The sequence below is a fragment of the Trachymyrmex cornetzi genome, unplaced genomic scaffold (assembly GCF_001594075.2).
Source record: "Trachymyrmex cornetzi isolate Tcor2-1 unplaced genomic scaffold, Tcor1.1 scaffold1187, whole genome shotgun sequence".
Classification (NCBI taxonomy): domain Eukaryota; kingdom Metazoa; phylum Arthropoda; class Insecta; order Hymenoptera; family Formicidae; genus Trachymyrmex; species Trachymyrmex cornetzi.
Genome location: NW_017295748.1, coordinates 289,230 through 314,160, shown reverse-complemented (window position 1 = coordinate 314,160; position 24,931 = coordinate 289,230). Strand labels below are relative to the sequence as shown.

The following is a 24,931-nucleotide window of genomic DNA, read 5'->3' as shown; positions in this document are numbered from 1 at the left end:
ATTACAGTTATATATAACCATTGATAATTTAATTGTCAAAATAAAAATAAAATTTATACAATAATAATTCATTATTATTATTAATTTATTAATATTTATATATATGTGTGTGTGTATATATGAATAATATATACACTTTTTTTTAACATGGCCGGAGACACTACCGCGTCTCCTGATATATACAATAATAAATAATGAATTATTATATAATTTCTATTTTAATTTATTTGAAATCGTACCTACGATATGGTAATTAATAAATGATAAGTAAATGTACGAATAAAAGAGAAACGTCGTTAACGTGTTTTCACTCATCAGCTGAAAACGGACAATCCACTCAAAAATACATATAGCGGAAAAACGAGTATTGAAAACGGACAATCTCCTCAAAAATACTCATTGCGTACTCGTGTATACTCACTATCGTTCCTTCATGATACACTGCGAGTGCTTGTGAGTGCAAGAAACGAGCAAGAACGGTCTAAAAACGGGCTAAAAATGGATTAAAAACAGTCCATATGAGATCTAAAAACGGTGAAAAATTTTTATAAGGGTTGTTTTAGAAAAAAACAAGTTTGGAAACATAACAAAAATTGCTCATACATAATTATGCATAATTTTATATATAATTATACGTAAGTAATTTTTTTACATTTCTTCAAACTTGATTTTTTTCTAAAATAAATAATGCGAAAATTACTTTTTCAATTATTTTTAATGTTTTCACATTACTATTATTAACTCTCAAACCACACACTATAGGTCTTTCGTGCCCATGCTATTTCTAATGGTTTTTATTTCTCATATACCTAAGAACATGTCCTTATACCTCCCCCGACAGGAAAAAACTTTGTGATAGGGAGAATATAGGGAAACAACGTTGATAAGGAATCTCTATATGTGTCGAACAGTACGGTCGCAAAGTTGATCGAGAAACCGAAAGATCCATATTTATAGTCGGTAGGTGCCTTTTTCACAAGTAAATGAATCAGTTATTTTGCTATTTTTGTATTGAGTAGGCTTATTTTATCGTGTCTATATTTTTTTGCTGTATTTACTGCGGGAAGCCGATATGCGAAGTCCACAGATCATCGATATGCAGCGAATGCATACTATAAAAAAATTTATTATTCTATAATTATTTCTTTAATATTTCTGTTTGCATTAAAAATAATCATTTTTGTACTTTAATAAAATTAAAAACTGTTTTTTCTTTGAAAATACTCTATTTGTCCACATTAAAAATATGACATATTCAGATGCTCAAATAATTGCACTTTTTTTGCATTTGGCTCGTGTAATCTTTTTTTTTTGTAAATTATGATATCTGTACACAAAAACATCCTACAATGATTTTTTTTGGTACGTACGAGGGTCGTCTGAAAAGTTTTAAGCCTAACATAGAAACAAGTAATTTTTCGGTCAAATTTAATTTTATTTTTCCATATACCCGGGTAGAATTTTGTCGGGGCGTGCCCTACGTCCATACAGGGCTTGAACAGACATGCCCTAAAATAGGCCTGCCATCGTTGGGCCTAGAAAGGTCCTAGAAAGGAAAATTCTAGATGGAATTTTCTAAACAGGCCTTGAATGGGCACTGACGTGAGTGCCCCTAACAGGGCCTGCCATCGTTGGGCTTAGAAAGGGCCTAGGAAGGAAACTTCTAGATGGAATTTCCTAAACAGGCCTTGAATGGGTACTGACGTGAATGCCCCAAACAGGGCCTGCCATCGTTGGGCTTAGAAAGGGCCTAGTGTAAGATATTTACTAGATATAGATACAACAGAGAGACCACCAGCGTCAGGGCTGTGTGGCTCACAAGTAAACCTACCTTTGTGTGACTCGCCGATTTCATTGAAACTTTGCACACTTGTAGAGTAGGCAAAAATAATAGATACGTATTTTTTTTTATCGGCAATGATCAACATTAAAGGGGTAAAATCGACCCCCAAAGTTGAGGATATTAGGGCATCGTCATGATGTTTCACATAAAAGTAATGTACCGATCAACACGAAACTATTACAAAATGTTTTTTATGTTAGATAGTAAAGTTTATATGTCCGACTTTCCATGCACCCTTGATGCGGGAGGTAAACCACCCTTCTCGTAAGGAATAATTGTTATGACGAATGGGTGACGAAAGTCTATTAACATTTTTATCTATATAGTCTGATCTACCTATCTAAAAACTAAAGCTAAAGCAGAACGCTATTATTTTTTGGTGTTTTTTATTTTTTAAGCTTTAGCTTTAGTTTTTAAGCGTGTCCAGATAGTACCTTAGACGTATCCAGATAGGGCCTAGTTAAACGTGTCTAAACAGGACCTAGTTAGGGGTGTCCAGACAGAGCCTAGTTAGGCGTGTCCAGATAGGGCCTAGTTAGGCGTGTCCAGATAGGGCCTAGTTTAGGCATATCCAGATAGGACCTAGTTAGGCATATCCAGATAGGGCCTAGTTAGGCATATCCAGATAGGGTCTAGTTAGGCATATCCAAATAGGGCCTAATCAAATTTACAAATCGGGCCCTGATTTGCACGAGCGTTACATCTCTGTACAGGGCCAAATCGGACTTGCCTGAAAGGGGCCTAGACAGAAATGGGGAAAAACTATCTAGAGCCTGTATGTGCCCCCTTTTAAAGTTCTACTCGGGTAGTCTCCTTTTAAGTCGATACATTTTTTCCAGCGATGCTCTCACCCCTTTAATCCATTCAAATAATACTGATCGTCTTGCTTTGCAAAATAGGCATCTACGGATGCGATGACCTCCTCGTTCGATGAAAATTTCTGTCCTCCGAGCCAAACTTTGAGCCTAGGAAACAGAAAAAAGTCGCTGGGGGCCAGATCTGGTGAATACGGTGGATGGTCAATTAATTCGAACCGCAATTCGTGAATTTTTGCCATAGCGACTGCCGAAGTGTGAGACGTTGCATTATCTTGATGGAACAGCACTTTCTTCTTTTTCAAATGCGGTCGTTTTTTCTCAATTTCTGCCTTCAGCTTGTCAAGCAATGATGCGTAGTACGTCCCTGTTATTGTTTTACCTTTTTCAAGATAGTCGATCAACACAATTCCATGACTGTCCCAAAAAACAGTCGCCATCACCCGCCGATAAAACCGTCTTCGCTTTCTTCGGAGCAGGTTCACCCTTCGCAGTCCACTGTTTTGATTGTTCTTTCGTTTCAGGAGTGAAGTGGTGGATCCACGTTTCATCAACCGTTATTAATAGACGCAAAAAATCCGACTCGTTTCGCTTAAACCGCTCCAACAGGGCCTTAGAAATATTCATTCGAATGCGTTTTTGATCCAGAGTGAGCAAGCGCGGCACCCAACGCGCGGTTAACTTACGCATGCCTAATTCTTCAGTCAATATATGACAAACACGTTCTTTTGATATGCCAACACCCTTTGCTATCTCCCTAATCTTAATTCGACGGTTGTCCATTATCATTTGATGAATTTCTTCGATGTTATCGGTGGTGGTCGCAGTTGTTGGCCGTCCCGAACGCTCATCATCAGCTAAGCTGGTACGACCACGTTTAAATTCAGCTACCCATCTTTTCACGGTGGCAAATGATGGGGCAGAGTCCCCGTAAACAGCGTCCAACTCGGCTTTAATTTGTGTAGACGTATTGCCTTTCAAATGTAAGAATTTAATTATAACACGATATTCAATTTTTTCCATTTTTACAAAATGACGACACAAATGATTGTCAAACAAGAACTGAACGTCCAAAGTGGCCACAATTGTCACAGATATCTTTCGTAAGTATCACGATTATAATACCAGAATGGCTTTGACGAGTAACGCCATCTTCATGATGAGGCTCAAAACTTTTCAGACGACCCTCGTATATAGCAAAGTTACAATTTTTATATCAAAACTGAATTTTCCTTTTCTGGTGCAGAAAGTAATTTTCATAATTTTTCTAAACATTTTTTTCAATGTTTGCATAGCAGAATAATTTAGTAGAGACCTTAAAGAATATGTATGAATTTTTCGAGCACTTTAAGAGGCTTAAAATCGAGTCGAATACGATCCATGTTCGTCGTCCAAAGGTACCGAAAATAAGTGTGTAGTTCAAGGGTTAAATATAAAATTGATAACAATAACTCTCGAGAATGTCAAAAACGAAAACATAGAGAGGACTAATGAGAGTTTTTTTTCGCGGTAATTCGTGCGATAAAGAAATTTATTGCATATTACGATAAGTCCAACGTTTCAAAACAAAAAATAGTTTAAATTTACAATCTGATACCGAATTTTTGTACCACGCGTATATCTCTATTCTCAATAATTTACATTAATTTTATACCATCGAGTTCTTTGTCTGTCTTCATCTATATTGTTCATGTTTTAAATTATTGTATGTACTTGCCAACTTTGTGTCATGAATTGGTGGAGACGGAATGAATGGTCACTCTCTCGTTTAGCTATAGAAGTTGCCCTATATTGTATTGTTCAGATATACTGAAGATGGCTCGAAAGGAAGCGAAAACATCTGATTATCGTAATATGAAAATTTCTTTATCGCACGAATTACCGCGAAAAAAAACTCTTATTAGCCCTCTCTTTGTTTTCATTTACTATTATTATTTCTATTACACTAAAAAGTAATTTTACAAAAGAAGAAAGGATGTATGGACATGTATGGATTTATTTCATATATAATTATACATGTTTATGAATATTTGTGCGTGTTTATGTATGTTTACACATATTTATACACATTCATGCATGAAAAATTTTTTACCGGGAAATGATATAAAATTGAAGAATGACGATGACTTTTCATCGAACTTGAGTGTTCCAATTTCAATTTTGTGAACCCTTCTCTTTCTCAGTTTCTAGGCTGGTAAGATCATCAGTTCTAATAAGGAGAGTTCCATCCTCCAACTCCATTCCATTTCAAATATTGTGACCATGAACATTTTTTAATTCTCGTTAGACATGTGTCTTTGTCAGTTTATACAGACTTTTTAATCGAATATACACTACTAATAACCGTGTAAAGGCGCCTCCAGACAATATATGACAAATGTATGCCAACATGAGCAAATATCATAATATATCAACATATATGACATATGTAATTATTGATTATCCATATTGAATGTAGATCAATATTTAGCGAATATGTGCAAAGTTGATGTATATACGTTGGCCATATCGTCTAGAGACGCTTCTGTAGCTCTTATTTACACATGTTTTATACATATATATTGTTATTGTTAAGAAAGAGAGCTCTAATACAAGTTCGTTTTGTGAAGATTTTAATATTTATTAATTTAATAATAATTGATATATCTATATATAATATTAAAAGAATTAGATATTAAACTCATTGTTTTTTTAGTAGAGGAAGGTCACCGATATCGACATACCACTTTGTTTTTAAACAATATTTCTTAAACAAAAGGTAAAACTACAACTTCAAAAACATAAATACAAAGTAAAAAGTGTTTTCTATCAGATAGTATAAGCAATTTTTATAATACTGTTTGCAATTTTGCAATAATTAAGTTTTTCGTAAGTTATGCAAAAATGAGCATCTGACAAAATGGGCTCCAAAACTGACATAGTAGGCAATAATGCCAACATTCCTATTCTATAAATAAAGATATATCCTATTCTGTAAAGAAAACTATAAACATTTAAAATGATATAATATTATCAATAATACAGTCACTATTATTTTAATTACGCAATTTGCAAAAGAAGACCATAAGAATTTTCTTCTTGGATTCATAGAATTGGTTTTTAGCTGATTTGATATAGAAATAAGCTACAAATATATGAATTATGAGTTTGTACTTCTTTAATTAGCTAAACAGATCATGATTTTATTAGTATTAATAAAGTGCAATAGTTAGTTTCTGAGAAATAAGGGGGTGTCACTTTAAGAGATCTATGTCAGTATCGGCGATTTTCCTCTACACCGTACATTGAATTCTTTTCTCTGTATTTTAGGAATGATGACAAAACATCAGTTACGGATGAAGAAGTATATATTTCTAAACTTCGACAAGCAATACCACAATGTTGCGCAGTTGGCGCTAAAAATTTACTCCTGATTACTTTTGGTACAACCTTGGGATTCTCAACTATCCTTATCCCAGCGTTACAAAAGGAGGATTCGGACATCAAAGTCACGATGGAGGAATTAACATGGATCAGTAAAGAACCATTTTTAAATCTAGCACGTTAAGAAAATGCAACATTGAATTATTTAAAAAATTTGTGTTTTGAAATATAAAATTTTTTTTTATCTGTCAAAGAGATTCTCTTTCGCCTTTTTTCTTATAATACTCCTTCATTGTGATATTTAAGTTTATATCAATTAAATTTTATAGTACGTTGTAATATTAGTTCGTCATATTATAAATTATTCAACATTTAAATTATTAATTCTAATTATCATTTTACTATATACATTTACAGTTTAACTGAATAATTTAACTGGATGTCATATAATAATCTTATTTACTGTATCTGTATCAAAATAATTATTCTCTCTCCCCGCCCTTCTCCCCTCCCCCATCGCCCCCTCTCTCTCTCTCTCTCTCTCTCTCTCTCTCTCTGCAATGTTTTCATTGTTAACATATCCTCTTCCAGGCAGCCTGAACTTATTTCTCGTGCCATTTGGCTGCTTAGTGAGTGGACCGGTGTCACAGTATTTGGGTAGAAAACGAACCATGATGCTGGCAAATATACCGTTCGTCGTGGCCTGGCTGATATATCACTATTCCAGCAATCCCGGGATGTTGCTTGCGGCGCTCGCGATAACGGGCCTGACAGGAGGCCTCCTCGAAGGTCCAGTTATAACTTATGTCGCTGAGGTGACGCAACCCTATCTTCGAGGAATGCTCTCTGCGACTTCCTCGATGGCGGTGATCCTGGGGATCTTCACACAAATGTTGAGCGGCAGTTTAGTCCACTGGAGAACGGTGGCGCTAATCAATCTGATTTATCCGATTCTTTGTTTTCTCGCTTTATGCTTGGTACCCGAGAGTCCACACTGGCTCGCCGGTAGGTTATCAATCAAATTATTTGTTATTATTTATTCACAAATTTGCCAAATTTTTATTATTAGCTTATTTTTGTTCTTAAATTATTTATTTGTTACTTATTTATAAATATTAACTAATTATTATTTATCTTTCTTCTCAGATATAAAAATTATAAAACGAGCAATAATTATGATTAAATATTTTAACGATTTAATAGAATATGGTCACTTTCTATTGTTTTAAATAAAAACTTTTTTCACTATTTTTAGAGGAAACAAATATTATAAATATATGTGTAGCCTAATCTTGTATGAAAATATTTTTAAGAATTATTAGTTTTAAGTTTTAAATAATACAGCAAATTGATTTCTCTTTTCTAGTTAAGGGTCGTCTCAAAGAATCAGAACACGCTCTCTGTTGGTTGCGGGGTTGGGTAAACCCGTCTTATGTGCATAATGAATTTGGAGCGCTTTGCGAGGCGATTCAGAAGCCGACCAATAATACCGGCTCTGAAAAAGAAAAGATTTGGCAAGCCTATACGGAACGAACTTTCTACAAGCCTTTCTTTTTGGTCAGCGCGGCATTCTTTATCAGTAACTTCGGTGGCTGTACGACCCTGCAGACTTTCGCCGTTATAATATTCGCGAAATTGAATGCACCAATCGACAAATACACTGCCACGGTATTCCTGGGCATAGCTCAGTTAATAGGCATCACAATATGCGTACTAACGATCCACCTTATGGGAAAACGCAAGCTGTCCTTCCTTTCGGTCGGTGGTACCGGATTATGCTTCCTCATTACCGCTATCTATGGTTATTTAAACAATGCAGATTATTTGGACGGGATTAAATACAGCTGGATACCTACTACCTTTATGATAGGCGGTGCTTTCACGGCAAACATTTGCATCAGGACGCTGCCTTGGATTCTCGCTGGAGAGGTGTTTCCCGTAAAAGTGCGTGTATTTTACATTGTTATATATTTATAGAGCTCGACCGAAACTTTTACCGAAACTGAAAACGAACACTCATTACGTGTCAGTTTCGACCATATAGCTCTTCTTCATAAATATTAATTTTTTTATGTGTAATTATTGTTTCAATAATTAAATTATAATGTTTATGAAGAAGCAGGGGAGACCGGGGCTGGTTGTCGTACGGGGTTGATTGTCAAAATGCTTATAACTCAAACAAGACACGGCAGAAAAATCTCTTTTTTTGACTGTAGATAGCTGATATAATATTAATTTGTTGTTTAAAAAACGGTTTGCACCACAAGCATTGTATATATTATTTATAACGATTTTTTAGAAAATGAAGTTGGTGAGTAAATTTTTGTAATCACCTATTTTTGTTGTCTGACAAGTCTTTTTGGCATTATTAATCGTAATATCCCTGTATGCATAAAAAATGACATATCTTAGAAGATCTTTGCTACAATTAAGTAATCATTATTCTGACTAAGTTTGTGAATACAATCTCTTTTATTAAAAATGGCTATGTGGGGTAGATTGATCAAAATGACACGAGGTTAGGTGACAATTAATTTTGATATCTTTAGAGGACACATTTTCAGAGAATATACTTACAAATATATTATATTTCATATAGATATATGTTTTTTCATTTTTCATATAGAAACTATGGTACAAAAACAAATTACGTATTTTATGATTAAAATAACTATTTTATTTGCATTAGTACTATAATTACTATTATTTCTCAAAATATAGAACTGATATTAAAATAAAAATTATGTTTTTTATATGTGTTGTCCATAACAAATATGCTACTGCCAATCTTAGAACGTGTGACAATCAACCCAGAACACGGGATTAATTGTCATATTTTCGCAGCTTCATTTAAAATTAAATAACTTATTTTTATGATATGATGAATTCACGAGTAATATTTTTTTTAATACCTAAAGAATGTAGGTATATTGTAACGTATATAATATTTCAAAATCAGGCATCCATTTTTTTCTAAAAATCAATAATCAAAAACTGTGACAATCGGCCCCGGTCTCCCCTACATACATTCTTTGGCCAAAATTGACACACAACCGAAATTTCGGTTTTTGTTTTCGGCTGAAATTTAATTATTGTTTCAATAAATTTTTTATGATATTCATAAAGAAAAAGTATGTGATATATGGGAATGTCTATACATATGACCTTTATAGGATTCTATTTTTTAATTTTGGTTTCAATTTCGGTTGAAATTGACATGTAGCTGAGTGTTTCGGGAAAAGTTTCGATCGGAATCTAATTATTTATATTTCTCTTTTAATATTTTCAAATTTTAATCCCTGAAATTGTTTAAATTTCATTTACATTTAATTGCCAAACTACTTCTCTTCTACTAGGTTGTCAAAAACGGTCTAAATCACCCTTCGATTTTTACATACAAATGTATTCAGAAACAACGACAATTATTCTTCAAAATACAAACCATCACGTTTAATAACCATTCGCCAATCTGCTAACTGCCGAATTTGATATTTGTTATTTTTGAAATATTTGTATATGAAAACCATTTTGCATAAAAAAATAGAAGGATAATTTAGAATTTTTTTGACAAACTAATATTAATCTAATAAGATCAACCGATCTTTCCAAATTAAATGAAGATTGAATTATTAGAACGTTATTATGAACATATATTTTTCTTGATCTCACAAGGAAATCATACGAAGTATGATTAAATTCTAATTTTAATAAATCTTTGTATACATATAGGTTACATAAAAAAATGAATTTAAAAAGTATTAGTTACAGCGAGAAAGCGATTTAAAGGAGGTGAAATCGCTTCTTATAGGTAATGCCGGTTTTAACTTCTTTCGGTGTGTCTTAAAAATTATTCGAGATATCTGTTCGTGTGAAATCAATGCAACATAATACTAGTGAACTTGCACTGTCCTTTCGTCTTTATTGTTTGGTATCACAAGTAATTTCTTTATTACGCATTACATTGAAAATGTTCGCATTACCACGACGCAACGTATTACGACGAGTATCGTTCGTATTATCACGACGAGTATCGTTCGTTCGCATAGAGTTCGATTCACTGATATCGACGACGCCTAGGAGCTAATGCCCTGAGTCGATCAATGAAGACGTTTAAAGGCTGTTGCCCAGATATGGAGTAAATTTGGTACGGAACTCGCGACGACGCCTAGAGAGAAGATCTCTTGAGTCGCGATCGGCTCGAATGACACAGCTCGGGGACAAAGGATTTCGAAGTGAAGTCTACGACGGTCGCGAGATGAGAGCGAGACGGGGTACCGGTGCAAACAACCAGTATCCACGACGCGATGGAAGAGAGCGCACCCCCAGCCGAAAACAGGTCCTAATTGGTCGTTCGTGGATCACGCTGCTAGTAGTAGGGGAGGCCAAGCGGGGATTTTGGGATTTACTCGAAGCGCGTCAGAATAACATAAAGGGGGAAAGCTTGCTCCCTCATAAGTACCCCCACCACATATTAAACCTCTATATAGAGCCGGGGGTCCAGGGGAGCCCGTCAAATTAGTATCTAACTCGAGCGCGTCAGATTAAGGTATGGTGTATTAATTACATGTAGAAAAGTGTATACATTTCAATAATCTGACGATTTCAGCGTGACGTAAGGAAATGGGAGAGTCACAAAGTTGCAAAAAAAAAACGTGACATGGATTTTTTGACCCCTTCCTACAGCTAACCCCACCACGCAAACCGTCAGATTAATATTTATCCGTTATCAGAAACACATGGGTTTCTGATAACCCATGTGAAATATTATTTCTCGTATATTGTCAAGATATATCAAATATAATAACTAAATTTCGATTTTGATGCTGAATATACTGCTATCGTATCGATTATACCCAAGACGTCTCTAAATTATTCTTGATACTGTCATGTCTTCCAATGTCATCATGTCATGGCAGTCATGGTGTCAGTTTCGCGAGACCACTCGAGGGGGACGGACGTACGCATCATCATCTCACCCATTTTTTGAAAAGTGTTTCCGGCTTCGACTGTGCATTGTGTTACATTATGCGTGTATTCGTTTATGCAGCGGTTAGCGCAGAAGTATTACTTTATCCTTGTTGTTCACCGAGTGTTGAACAAAGATTAAATGATATACTCACTGCGCTAACCGCTGCATAAACGAATGCACGCTATTTGTCTTGATTACATCATTATTTCGTTCCATTCACCGGTTTGAGGTGACCGATGTATCATACTTTGGTTACATGATTTATTTACGATTCTGGCCGGAATCGTCGCCATTTTTGCGGCGAGTGCCATCAATTTTGAAGAAAAAGAAAAAGAAAAAGAAGGTGTCATGGTGTGCAGACGTGTAAGCCACGAGATTAAGCACGAGCATAGTGAATAAAGCATGCTGAATGAATTATAAGTATTTGCACAATGCAGTTGTTACTATAAAATAGGAAGTATTTTTAAAGAAGTTTGATTCTTTGTGAAAATATTTACTATTTTAAAGTAGCAACTGCACTGTGCAAATACTTAATTCGTTCAGCATGCAAGCGTGTGCGCGAAATTTTATATATATGCGTACGTACGTGTGTATGTATGTGCATGCATACATGACATACTAGAGACATCACTATGATAACGCGGATACTATAGAGACGTCCTGGAGACGTATTGAAGACATACTCATACATCTCAGAATAACAACGGTATATATCACTAGGAGCTCTCTGCGAAGTCTACGGGATGAGAAACCGCGGACATAGTAGATTCTGAAGAAATATTCTGTACATCACAGACGCGTTTTGAATATCTTGACGACGTATTCAACATACGTTTGCGATATCGTGCTAACGTTGTCAGAACGTAGAGATGGCTGTCTGGGTTTATCGTGCTCATAAAAAGCGTACAAAGTACAATTCGATTCTCTCGTAGATGTTGTATCCGCATCTAATGGTTTCTATTATAAATTCTAAATAGGGCTACAAAGTTGTGTATACAAAGTTTCATTAAAACCAGAATTTATCACTTCGTGTGGTTTTCTTGTCAAACGATTTCGAATTGGCCATCAGGTACGCAGCAGCGCAACCGGTGCGGCTGGTATGATTGCCTATATCATGGCGTCGATCGCGAATAAAACCTTCCTCTACATGGAGAACAGCATGTCGCTACCCGGGACGATTTTCTTCTACTCTATGATCAATCTTGTTGGTTTGTGTCTACTATTCGCGATATTACCTGAGACCGAGGGTAGGACTTTACAAGAAATCGAGGAGCATTATGCCGGTATACAGAACTTGAAGAATCGACCGAGGAAGGAGCAAAAGGCCACCAAGGAAAAATGGGCTGTCGAAAATCCAGCAATCGTACACGATGAGAGTACCGAAAGTAAATTGTAGGTCGAAAATCGGTTAGCAACTCTTTTTTGCGAATTAAACTACATTATTAAATACCTACATTACTGCATTTTAAAATAAAATTATCTCATAAAAAATATATTCTACACACAAACAACGTTATGATTGCCACAACAAAAATTATTGTATTTTTCGTCCATCAATACAATTTGGTTATAAAAACTATATAGTACAGTTGTAGTATAAATATAGTTATGGTTGTGATAACCGTAAGATAGAATATTTTAACAATTTATGGCCTGGTTTTTCATTATTTGGTTAACTTATAATATTTTATCCAATAAGCTTCATCTATGACGATGTCATGAATGAAATCCATTGGGTGAAATATCAGGTTAAGCTTAATCAAATGAACCAGATAATAAAAAATCGGACCTACAGCTCAACCATACTATAGTTCTTACAATAAAATCGTATTTTCAATCTTGGCAACCATAATATTTTTTCCACGTATTGTTTGTAATATTATACTTTAAATTATGTAGAGAGGGAATTATGCAATTTTTTTTCTACGTACATCTATGATGCTTGCAAAACGTAATTATACATATTTTTTTTAATAGGGACTATATAATTGCGGATATTTAAATTTGATTAATATACGTATGTATAATTCTAGTTACAGTATGAACTGAAGTATATAATTGTGCGGTTTACTTTGCTACTTAATGCAAATTACATGTTGGACGAGAAAAAGTTGTTTCGTGAATAGATGAATAGATGAATAGATGAACATCTGCAATGTAAGGATGAGCAAGATCGTAAGCGGTAAATCAAATGGTTCTTTCGAGGAAAATTTCCGGGAAAAGATTAAAAAAGCAATATGTTGAAGAATGTTAGGAAATAGTACTTTTATTTATTATTTTATATTATTTAAAAGAGAGACGCGGTTGCCAAAGCATTATTGATATTACTGCAGATATTACTGCTGACTAATCTTTAGAAATGCAGAAATTGATTTTTTCATTTTAAACTGGACTCAGTGGTTCCCAAAATATCGTCACATTTGCCATATTTGTCACGTTTGCCATGTATTAAATCAACTAAATAAAAAAAAAACAAAAAATTTGGTTTAAAAAGAATAAATTTCTAAAGGTTAGCAGAATATTATACTTGACAGACTTATTTTGTTGACTTTTGAGATTCATTTCTTCATTATTGCTTAGGGAAACTTTTACATGTTATGAAGATTCTTGCATTCTTTTATTGCGATAGTATATATAGACACATAGGTTTATAAAAAAATCAAGAAAATAACAAGAACCAAATAGAAATAAGCGCTTAGTTATTAACGCTATTGCGTTTCATATCATTCTTCTCTGTGATGACATGACAATTTTTAATACTAAACGTAGAATATACATATGTATACATATGTTAGTAACGTAAAATTACACATTATATTATAGTTTCGTAAGTAAACTCGAATATCGCTAACAAAATATTGCTTTCTTGATAAACAATTTTTAATAGATAGAAGTGTATATATTAGACTTAATATTTTACGAACCGGTTCCTCTATATTGTAAAATATATATAATAAAAAGAATCTATATATTATATAATCTACGTAAAATATAAATTATTATTTTTTGAGAAACTAAATAAAGAAAATTTGATATATACTGTGATATAGTTGAAATTATTTATTGTTCATAATTATGCAACTAAAATTATTCGCACACAGTAAGTATAAATTAATCATTTTCATTAATTAAGGGATATAAGGAAAAGATTTAGCTTTATTATTCTCTTTCGTCTATATGGTATATACGTATAAAATACATATCTAATTCTTATTATTTTTCTCGAATTAAATTGTGTCTTGCTTTTACTTTTCTATAAATTTGTATTGCTTTATCGCTTACACTGTGTATATATTGTTTATATGATGTGTGAATGTATGTCCACAGTACATTGAGCTCGGGTGCATGGATTTACTAACAATAAGCCCAAATAGTTATGCGGATCAATTATCCTTGCGGGAACATAAATTAATCGAGAATTCCATGATACTGCGACTATTTGATGATTGAGGCGCTGCATCAATTTAAATCAATATTGGTAATAATGAAAAAATTTACTAGCCGACAGGAACAGAGGAGAGTTCGTGGTTCTTCAGTTTTACTGTAGATGGAACACGTAGTCTTTCATATTTAAGAGATACATCGATTATGGATTTCACACTAAATATATAAAAGAGAAAGAGAAAGAGAAAATTTTTACATTAAAAATTTTAATGACAAATTCTTTAATTAATTTTTTTTAACCAAAATTGTGAGAGAAGTTTGTGTGATAATTATTTTTTTTATATTAGATATATTTTATTTAAACGTTTAATATTCTTTTTATAGGAAAAAAAAAAACCATTTAATTGGATTAAAATTTTTGGTATAAAATAAATTTTCTAAAAATTATCAAATTTAATTATTAAACAATCTGTCAATTATTTCATTTTTTCCTTTTTCCTTACTAATAATAAAATTTTTTAATTATGTACATATAAAAAGAAAAAGATACAGTTAAAAAATTGAATCTCTCTTTTCAAGATTAAAAATATAAAAAAATCACTTCGAATCGACGTTTGTCAATGTTATACACAACAAGGAATAGAAGATTTTATGCTTTTAACCAGAAAAAAGTCTTAATGTATAAAATCCTAATAAAAATATATCTCTATCGGAAAGGAAATATCTGATGAGATCGATAATAATTTGGAAATCACGGATTGGAAATCACGGAAAATCATGATATAGATATCCGCGGGGCATCCCCGGATCAACAAGTGTTCTCTCTCTCCCCCGGCGAACGTGTGCTTCTATTCACGATTATATTGATGTCAGTCGGGGTTGCTGGTAGCGCAGGCGCGGATCTACCCCCGGATTTGGTCGACGACGGGCGGGGGTCATACGAAATGGTCGATATTTTAGCTATAGCCAAGCGGGTGGTCTACGGTGCGCGCGAGACGCTTCAACGAGATCGGTCAGTCCAGTCTCCTTATATTCGCTGTTACGAAATAAACTCCCCCTATCGTGTGCCGTGCTGGTCAGTGCGAGACGTCTCACATCGCGAGAGCGCGTTGTTGCAACCAGAGGAAATATCCCCCGTCTGCGCTTGTGGCCGCCCGCTTTATCCCTCTCCTCGCGAACCCCCCTCGTGCGTTAAATATTAATCGATCGGCAGCCGAGCGCAGCGCAGCGCGTGGCGTGGTGCATCCCGTCCGTCGTCGCATCTCTCCGCTGACTCCGCTCTCGTCGCAGCCGACAACCGATTTCCCACGTCGACAGCGATCACAGCGAGGAGCGATCCGTCGTCCGCGAAGGGAGACAGCTTCCTTCCCCATCCCCAGGGAGTGACTCTTCCAGGTGACACCTCGGAGCACTTCCGCGAGAACTCGTTCGCGATCGTTAGAGACTCGGGAACTCGCGAAGGAGGCTTTCCTCGCGAAAGTAAACGCGTCGATGGCTTGCTTATTGATTTCCCTCCATCTCTCTCTCTCTCTCTCTCTCTCTCTCTCTCTCTCTCCTGCTCTCTTGATCTCTCTGGCTCCTGCCTACCTCTCTCTGTCATTTCGATATTCCCTATTCTTCTCTCTTCTAGTTTTACGTAAAATGCATACTTGTGCAAAAAGTACGCAGATTGGAACGTTACCATTTGACTATTTCATGTACGCTTACTACTCTTTTCCGTTTCTCTATTTTTAAATTCAAGTTTCCCATATGTTATCCCACAACTTGTCGAAAGCTTGGCCCAATACACATGGCGACGATAAAGCCTCTCTCGGTCTCTTTTCTGCCAGTCGTAAAACTGCGGGCATGATCGCCTGGCCTTTCATTCACTCGAGCTCACTTTCTGCGTTTCATGCGACGCCGTAGAGTCGTCGTGACGTAGGCGACCACGCTCTGGCCTCTTCCGATCAATTCCTTGTTCGACCATTTATCCCTTTCACGACATTCCCTTCCGTATTATTCCTCGGTACTAAGATTTCCCAGAGAATTGCCCTGTGCCCCATGAATACCTTCATTTGACTTTTTCATTAATCATTGAAGCTAATGAGAAAAGGCGAGATAAAGGAACAGGCCGATAAGTTAGCTCGCTGTTATCCAACACCCAGCTGAGTATCGGCTTCCATTATCGGATAATGGCGAGAACTGACGGATTGAGTTTTTTTAAATCTTTCCCGAATAGAAAGAATGATATCATTAATTTTTTCGAAACTCCTGGTACATAAGAACATCACAATTAGTTTATGAATTAACTAGCTCATCTTCATAAATTTAAAGTGAAGAAATGACATATAATAATTGTCGAAATCAATCAAAACGTGGCACGATACTCGGTCGCATATTACGTAAAATATTTTCTTTTATGTGCAAAATTCGATATTGAGTCTTATATTTCACAATTAGATTACTTTTCATTTTTAATCGTTTTACAATTATCGGACTTTATTATAGGTTGTTAATTTAATGAAAGGGGGTCAACTTTATAATAATTGTACAAGATGGAAAGCCATCGCGACATTAGTCAGCTGAAGGGATTAATCGCTCGTCCCCTCGACGTAGGCGCGCCGGGCGGCTGTTCAAAGACTCTGCTCCTTTACGTCGCGCCGACGCGCGTGCCTCTGACGTAAACGGAGGCTCCATCTTCCGTCGCCGTTCATTCTACGGATGCACTGAAATCGAAACTACGTAACTACGAACGGGCGGTGCGAGAGCATGAAAGCGTGGGTGGGCAACCGGGTACGACAATCGATTTGCCTCCGAAAATATTTGCTCCCTCGCTGGCTCCGTTGTCGCCGTCGGAAATCAATGGAATCGAAGACGATAATTGTAATCTGATCCGCCTCGAATCGAGTTGTTACCGGTTAAACGAGAATTCAAACCAGTCCTCTTTCTTTTTATCTTCAAATTTGCATGGAACACGGAAAGAACTTTTTTTATACTTATTGTAAGATATCTAAAAATTTAATTATAGTTGATTAATGAGTTTTCTACATACTTCATTATTTTGATGGCTCAACAAAATTATTTTCAGATCTGTATCTAGTTAAATTTTTAGATACTTCGGCAACATTGTTCTTTCCATATGACTCAATATAAATTCTAATTTCGGATCCTATTGTGTCCACTCTATCACACATCTCACTAGGTTGATATATTATTGTATCTCACAAAGTTATTCTCGTTTGATTCAGTATGAATATCTTCGTAATCTTTACAGCTATTAAGGCACATTTCAATGGGCTTTTAAAACGAAAGTTCCCGGCAAAATCAGAAATTCAATTAACCAACATGTAAAGAAACAGGATATCGAGTAAAGTTCCTGATCGGCGAAACATATCGCTAGCAACTACGCTGTAAACTGATAATGAAACTGAAATTTGTAATTTCGTGCGAAAACAAAGTTGCCAAGAAGAAATGGACTTGTCCCATCGTCGTCGTCGTCGTCCCATCGATTTCCGTAACTACTTGACCTCCGTAGAACGCGCGCCTCAATCATCATCTGTCCACCGAGACACACTCAATTACTTGCCACTATCCGTCACGGAAATCGTCGTAACATTGTACAACAATGCTCGCAGGTGGTGACATACCTGCACTTTTCTTTTTTACGAGAACCGACCGTTGTCGTTTAACACGTTGACATGACATACGGCGCCGATATCGTTATCGCACACGGAAAACCTTGTCCCACTTTTTCTTTAACCGTGCCATCTAATACGTGTGCAAGTACGTATGTGTGAGTGCGTGACGCAATCTTCCGGATGAGATTTTATCCTCTCCCTTTTACGCCTCGCGAAATAATTATATGTAGTGTTCTCTGTGTAATTGTCGCGGTCATTTTGTCTTGATTGCACTCGTTTAACGCATATTAGTAACTCCGAGCAGTGATACATGAGCCACGTGAGCTTTCGAGTAAGTGCTGAGAGAATTTGCGAGTTTAATCTGTGTGATTTGGCCTCGATTTCCTCCTGTCGAGAAAATGTCGAGATATTAATAATGTTTCAATCATATGTAAGTGAAAATTTTTTATGTCAAATTAAATTCAGCGAAAATAAAGTTTGACGATAAAATTTTAAATGCAAACTCGATACATTTAATAAAACTGCGTATTAAGATAAAACTGCTAACTAGGATAATTATTATCTAAAGAAATCGCGAAAGAAGATGAAAAACTTTTATCGAAATTCTGAGAAAAAAGTACGTTTCAAATCCATCGGATTGTTTTCAAGCATGTTCTACGTTCTGCGTCATATAGTAAAACTTTATGTAAACAAGATCTTTATAGGTTCTTGTCAGCGGAAGAACAGGTCATATTTTTTTTTACTTTTGAAATAACTTATATAGTGAATCGAGCGCGCGAAATCGATATATAGGTACCTGCTACCGGATCTAAAAGTTTCTCAGCTCACCCTCGGTTTTACATTCGTGCAAGTAGTATTTATAGTTCTCGATTCACCAATTTATTTCCAACCGCAAGTATAGCCGCGTTACTTTTGACGAGTCAGTAATCGATGAGCTAGAAGAAATTTCTTCTTTTGCACTTTATCACGAGAATGGTTATTTTCACGACGAGAGAGAGAGAGAGAGAGAGAGAGAGAGAGAGAGAGAGAGAGAGAGAGAGAACAAACTGCGACGAAAGGTAATACCTCCGTTAATTACTGTCACGTTGAGTAGATTAGATGTTTCGCTAAAATGAATTTTCCCTTTTCGTATGTAAAGGCTTCGCCTATTTCCGTAACACATCATTTGACACAAACAACTTTTAAACTTCGAGAAATATTGTGAAGTGAAAATGTTGTGTTTCACGCATACGTTAATTAATTAAAGAACGTACTTTCACATAATATGCTTATTCGTTATTTGTTATATTTGTTATTTTTTTGTATAATATATAAGATCACTGCTTCTCTCTCTGGTACTCTCCAACATATTATAAACATAAGCTGTTGCGCTTTGAGTATATAATATGTTTAGTAATATATAAAACTGTTTTTGAAATAGATTCTCTTATAAGAGTTATTCCGTTTTCTCGAAAAATACAATAGAAATATAGGGAATAACTGAACAATTTCGCGAATAATTCCATAATATGTATCCTTTCTAACCGGATTTTCCTTAAAAATGTTAAATAATTACAGACTATTAAGAATAAATATTCTTTCCTAATCTCTAACAGAGCGTCAATTGGATACATATAGAAGAGATTCGATTCAAATATATATAGAAATAAATTTTAATTTTAATTTCTACCTTAAAAAAAAATTAATAAAATCAGTATTATATTTAATATGTTTATAATTATAAATGTATATAAAAAATAGCGTCACACACATAGACAGTTGTTGCTTAAAATTCCTGAAGAGAGAAATCAGATAAAAAATTTATTCATTTACGCAACACCGAAGAGTCAAATGGCAAGAACAAACTAAGGCAACATGAACGCGATCGTACGCACCTGTACGAACCGCAGACTATCGCTCGCAAGTCCGATTATCGTCGTCGACACGTCGTCACGCGTTTGGAAATAATACGGTGGAACAAGAAACGGAAGAAAGAACCGCCACGTTGTTCATTCGGACCAGTCTTTATTCGCGTTTATAATAATTTCGCATTAATGTAATGCTGTTTATAACGCAGAAGGAATGCGTCTCACAGTAATTCCTTTATTATTCCCTCGGATTCTTCTTGGTTAATTAATTAAGCGCATTGAATGCGCGGAGAGATGATACATTTTATTTTGCATCGCGTCAAGGAAAAAAAAATAGTGAAAATGAAGTGTGTCGGAAAAGTGATCGACGCGATAATCGACAATTTTACCAACATAAACATCTGCTGAAGGAAGATTGAAACAAAGCAGAGTGTGTCAAACAAATATCTCGTTATTTAATAAAGCTATCGAACTAAATATTTAATGAAACAATTACTCGAACAAGATTAGACAGACAAGCAGTTAATGAGTTTTAGCTAATGAAATGAGAGACTATTAATAAAACGGTAAATGAATTGTAGGCAGCAGCATGAGATTAGAGACAACTGAAATAAAATGGTTAATAAATTGCAATCGATAAAAACTAAAGCGGACTGAGAAATCGATTGGGAATGTGATCGAAAGCTGTAATAAAAGAAGAGTGTAAAGAGACAAAGAGATCGATTGGGTGTGACGTTTGAGATGTCGAGGAGGTGCGAGAACACGTCCTACACGCCAGTTAAGGATTCCGTTTTCGAGCTACGCACGCGGATGGCCCGGATGCTGTCTATCGTCGAGATTACCTCACAGAGGAATAATCCGGTATATCGGAATATCGACTCGACATGAGTATCCGTTAGCATGAGTGCTGTTTCGTCGAGCAAAGAGAGAACTAACTATAACGAAGGGAAAACGCGCGAGAAAATTCAATGGACTTCAATTGAAACTCGTGCGGGATAATATTGACAATTTATATATTCCATGATCGAGTGATTTAATTGAATTTTCCGCTTGTAATTTCAAAGACTTATGAAAATAATTATATAATAACGCACAGTTAACAATCGATCAAAAGAGCGTTAAAACGCTAATAAAATTTAATTTTCTTTTTATCCCTATTCAAAATTTGTTTACATTGTTTAAAATAAAAAATTAAAGATATTATATTTTGGTACTTAAAATTTTTTATCTTTTGGAAAAGATTTTAAACACGCCAAAGCTTTTCCAGTGTTTTTAAAATGATCCATTAAACGGTCGATTCATGATTCGATGATACCGATAAAATGTGCATATTGCAACTGTACTCGTATTTTTAAACATTTGCAGTTACGTACAGTTTTCAATCCTGCTTTGTCAGTAACACGACCCAAAAAAATATTGTAACTCGAATACCATACAGTTTTGTATTTATTTGATATTTCGCTTCTGTTATAATTCACAAAAGAAAAACTTTAAAGAAGAAAAACTGTTCGATAAATAATTCCCCCGAAAAGTTTTGAAGCTACAATACTTTTTATTGTTGTTATTGAATTGATTCCAAAACTGACTCTGCGAGGTACAGAGTAAAACCGAATTTCTCTTGTGTGGCTTTATGTGCCACAAACTTTTCGATATTTTTATCCAACGTTTTCGTAAACGTGACCAAGCGACCCGATAAACCGTGGCAAATTTCGCATCAGTAGTGAGCTCATCTATTACATCGTGCACCTTCCTTTTGTCCATCTCGTCCGATATAGAACAACGAGCAGTTTTACGACGTGCACGTTCATACACACAAGCCAGTCAATATACAAGTCTCGTGTATCTTTCTTTTAAATCGTTGACCCATAAGTGTTACAAAACATGGAAAAGTATAATAAGTTACTTTTATAATTTCTGTAATTATTAATCATAATTATTAAACATTTTTAAAAATATTACATTTTTAAAAATATATAAAACGTAATACATTTTAATTTTAATACACTTTAATATATTTTAATTTTAATACATTTTAATACATTTGAATTTTAGTCTTACAATCAAATTTTCTCTGTTAAATTACAAAATTAATAAGAAATTTTTCATTTATAATTCATTTATAATTTATTTACAATTTTTTTATGTATATATTTTTAAATTTATAGATCTAAAAATATAGAAATTATCTGAATTTGTGTAAATTCTGTATTACATAAAAAAAATAAATCCTGAAATTAATTTTTTTCTTTCAGATGTTAAATCCAGGAATTGATAAGAATATTTTTTCACATTTGTAATTTTTTTAAGTTTATGCATTCTTTAATTTAGATATAAAAATGTAGGAGTTATCTGAATTCACATAAATTGAGATAACACGAATAATTCCTTCACAGATGGCGCGTCAGGATGGCAGAGATGCCGCGGATCAGAACTTTGATTATATGTTTAAACTGCTGATAATCGGCAACTCGTCTGTTGGCAAGACTTCCTTCCTCTTTCGCTACGCAGACGATTCTTTTACTTCAGCTTTTGTGTCAACCGTAGGGATCGACTTTAAGGTGAAGACCGTCTTCAGACACGACAAAAGGGTCAAGTTACAAATCTGGGTCAGTATATAATCAATGTATTGTGCACGTATAATATAATTTCCTAACGAAAAGTAGTCATTATGATATATTAACATGGATTATTCAAGATTAATATGTCATTAAAATAATGACTTGCCTATAGGGTAACTCCGATATATACGCCGCACTGGGATTTACGCCGCGGAAGTCAGAAAAAATAGAAAGAGTGGGGGTAATTTTCTCGCAACTACTGTGTTACATGCCTTTATGTCATATTAATATTGAATTATAATTTCAGCTTCTTACTGTCAATATTAATAAAATTATTGTGAGTTGAATCGATTTGTCACTGTGTGCGTAACAAATAGCATCATCATAAATTATAATCTACATAAAATAATAACCGTGAGGCGTGTAAAAGACCTAGTGGTTATTTCGTGATACATACGTGTAAAGGAATAGTAAAGCATGTTGTATAGCAAAATACAAATGCTTTGCTTTCGTATTCTTTGTTTAGTTTGTTGAAACCCTTGCATTTTTGCCATATATCCCACCCATTATCTATATATAGCAAAAATGCAAGATATTTCAAAAAGTTATTATTTTTTAATACGAAAACTAAATATTTCGGATTTCTAATATTTTTTTCATAGTAGTAGACAGTACGAAGTTTTTACTGATATGTTTATTTTAAACATAGCAAATAATACTTAATAAATTAAGTTTTTGATAGGTGCGGCGTATATACCGGAGTTACCCTATAACGAATATATGTTTTTAGTTATTTTTTAAATTGATATTTTAACAATCTGTCTTATAAAATACTTTTAGAAATCCAAACAAATGTCAAATAATACAGGACTCTTAATTCTTTTTTAAACGACAATACAAAGAAATATAAGAGTCAACGCAATTACATATAAAATGCAAGAACTATAATAAGTATATAAAATATAAAATGTATAAATTCTATTAATAACGCATTGTGAAACCCATTACATTAATGTATGTAATGGGTTTCACAATGCGTTATTAATAGAATTTATACATTTTATATTTTATGTATTATAGTTCTTGCATTTTATATGTAATTGTGTTCACTTTTAGAAATACCATATTGCAAGCAATGTATGACTATATCTATTTATAATATAAAATTATGTCGCTTATTGTTATCTTTACAGGACACGGCGGGTCAGGAAAGATACAGAACGATCACGACGGCCTACTACAGAGGCGCGATGGGTTTCATCTTAATGTACGATATCACAAACGAGGAGTCCTTTAATTCAGTTCAGGATTGGGTCACGCAAATAAAGAACTACTCGTGGGACAACGCCCAAGTAATTCTTGTGGGCAACAAGTGCGATATGGAAGAGGAAAGGGTAATTAGTACCGAAAGGGGAAAACAGTTGGCGGAGCAATTAGGAGTACGATTCTTCGAAACTTCGGCCAAAGAGAACATCAACGTCAAGGTGCGTATCACGAATTCGATAATCAACTGTTTATTAAGTAAAAAGCATGAATATCTTATTTCTAAAAATATAAAATTACATATATAGATGATTTTTTAATTTTTCTTGCCTTTTTATTTTATATTGTAGAAAATGATATAAATAACTGTTATTCAATTACTAATTGTCTAACTGAACATTTAAATGTTCAGAATAAATTTTTGGAAAAGAAAATTAATTTTGTTTTAAAATATTAACTTGATTTATAACTAAATCTCTATTTATCAAGAAAAAAAAACTAATTTTTTTTTTTACTAGTTATTTTATATCTATACACAATTGAAGGCAATATAAACATTTATGAGAATTTTTAGACGGCGTTTTCGATTTTTGACACGTTTTCAATCTCACTTTATTGTGTCTCGGAGTAGACGCGAACGCGAGGCATATATCGATCCCGCTTGTCGCGAGGTCACGTAGATGATCGATTCTGTTCTCTCTCGTTTCGGCAGGCGGTGTTCGAGCAGCTGGTGGACATAATATGCGACAAGATGAGCGAATCTTTGGACAATGATCCAACCCTGATGGGGGCGGGCGGTATGGGTCAGAACAAGGGCCAACGACTCACCGATCAGCCGACCAATCCAGCGAACACTAACTGTAATTGCTAAAAAAAATGCGACGACACGCAGAAGAAGGAGAAAAAACCGAGAGATCGTATTTTGTGCGTGTGTCTGCGCGCATGTGTGCACGTGTGTGTTACGTGTGTTAGAAAAAGGGAGAAAGAAGGAGAGAGAGAAAAATAGAAAGAAAGGAGAAGGAAGTGTCGTGTGCGACGCTGGTGTGTTAACTAGTCCATTTACTTCGTCGTTCCCCCTCGTTATTTATTTTAAAATTTGACTTTCGTTCTCACCTGTTTTCTTTCACCCTTTCTCGACGCGAGATGATATATATGAATAATGTACGCTATAAATATATATATACACACACATATATATATATATATATATATATATATATATATATATATATATATATATATATATATATATATATATATATATATATATAT

The 24,931-nt window shown here is 34.5% G+C and overlaps 2 protein-coding genes across 10 annotated transcripts in view; both read left to right on the top strand.

Annotated features, from left to right (window-relative positions):
- LOC108766468 (facilitated trehalose transporter Tret1) overlaps positions 1-16,279 on the top strand; it is a 43,362-nt gene extending 27,083 nt beyond the window's left edge. For 5 of the 6 annotated variants that reach the window (XM_018515804.1, XM_018515811.1, XM_018515795.1 and 2 more), the window contains 4 exons: positions 5,968-6,173; positions 6,613-7,026; positions 7,388-7,965; positions 12,060-12,508. In XM_018515804.1, the coding sequence (XP_018371306.1) occupies positions 5,968-6,173; positions 6,613-7,026; positions 7,388-7,965; positions 12,060-12,386 (1,525 nt within the window). In that variant the 3' untranslated portion in view covers positions 12,387-12,508. Of the gene's footprint in view, positions 1-5,967; positions 6,174-6,612; positions 7,027-7,387; positions 7,966-12,059; positions 12,509-15,247; positions 15,383-16,133 lie in introns of those variants that run through there. The other variant, XM_018515821.1, reaches the window with a different exon arrangement.
- On the top strand, positions 15,330-24,839 carry Rab3 (RAS oncogene family member Rab3). 4 transcript variants are annotated; one of them, XM_018515846.1, is made up of 4 exons: positions 15,330-15,769; positions 22,232-22,444; positions 23,590-23,880; positions 24,372-24,838. In XM_018515846.1, the coding sequence occupies exons 2-4, from the start codon at positions 22,232-22,234 to the stop codon at positions 24,528-24,530; spliced, it is 663 nt and encodes a 220-aa protein (XP_018371348.1). In that variant the 5' UTR covers positions 15,330-15,769; the 3' UTR covers positions 24,531-24,838. The 4 variants fall into 4 exon arrangements, with proteins under 4 accessions (XP_018371348.1, XP_018371341.1, XP_018371333.1 ...); XM_018515839.1 differs by lacking the exon at positions 15,330-15,769 and adding an exon at positions 18,238-18,421 and having other exon boundaries at positions 24,372-24,839; XM_018515831.1 differs by lacking the exon at positions 15,330-15,769 and adding an exon at positions 19,955-20,699 and having other exon boundaries at positions 24,372-24,839.
- The last annotated feature ends 92 nt before the right edge of the window (positions 24,840-24,931 follow it).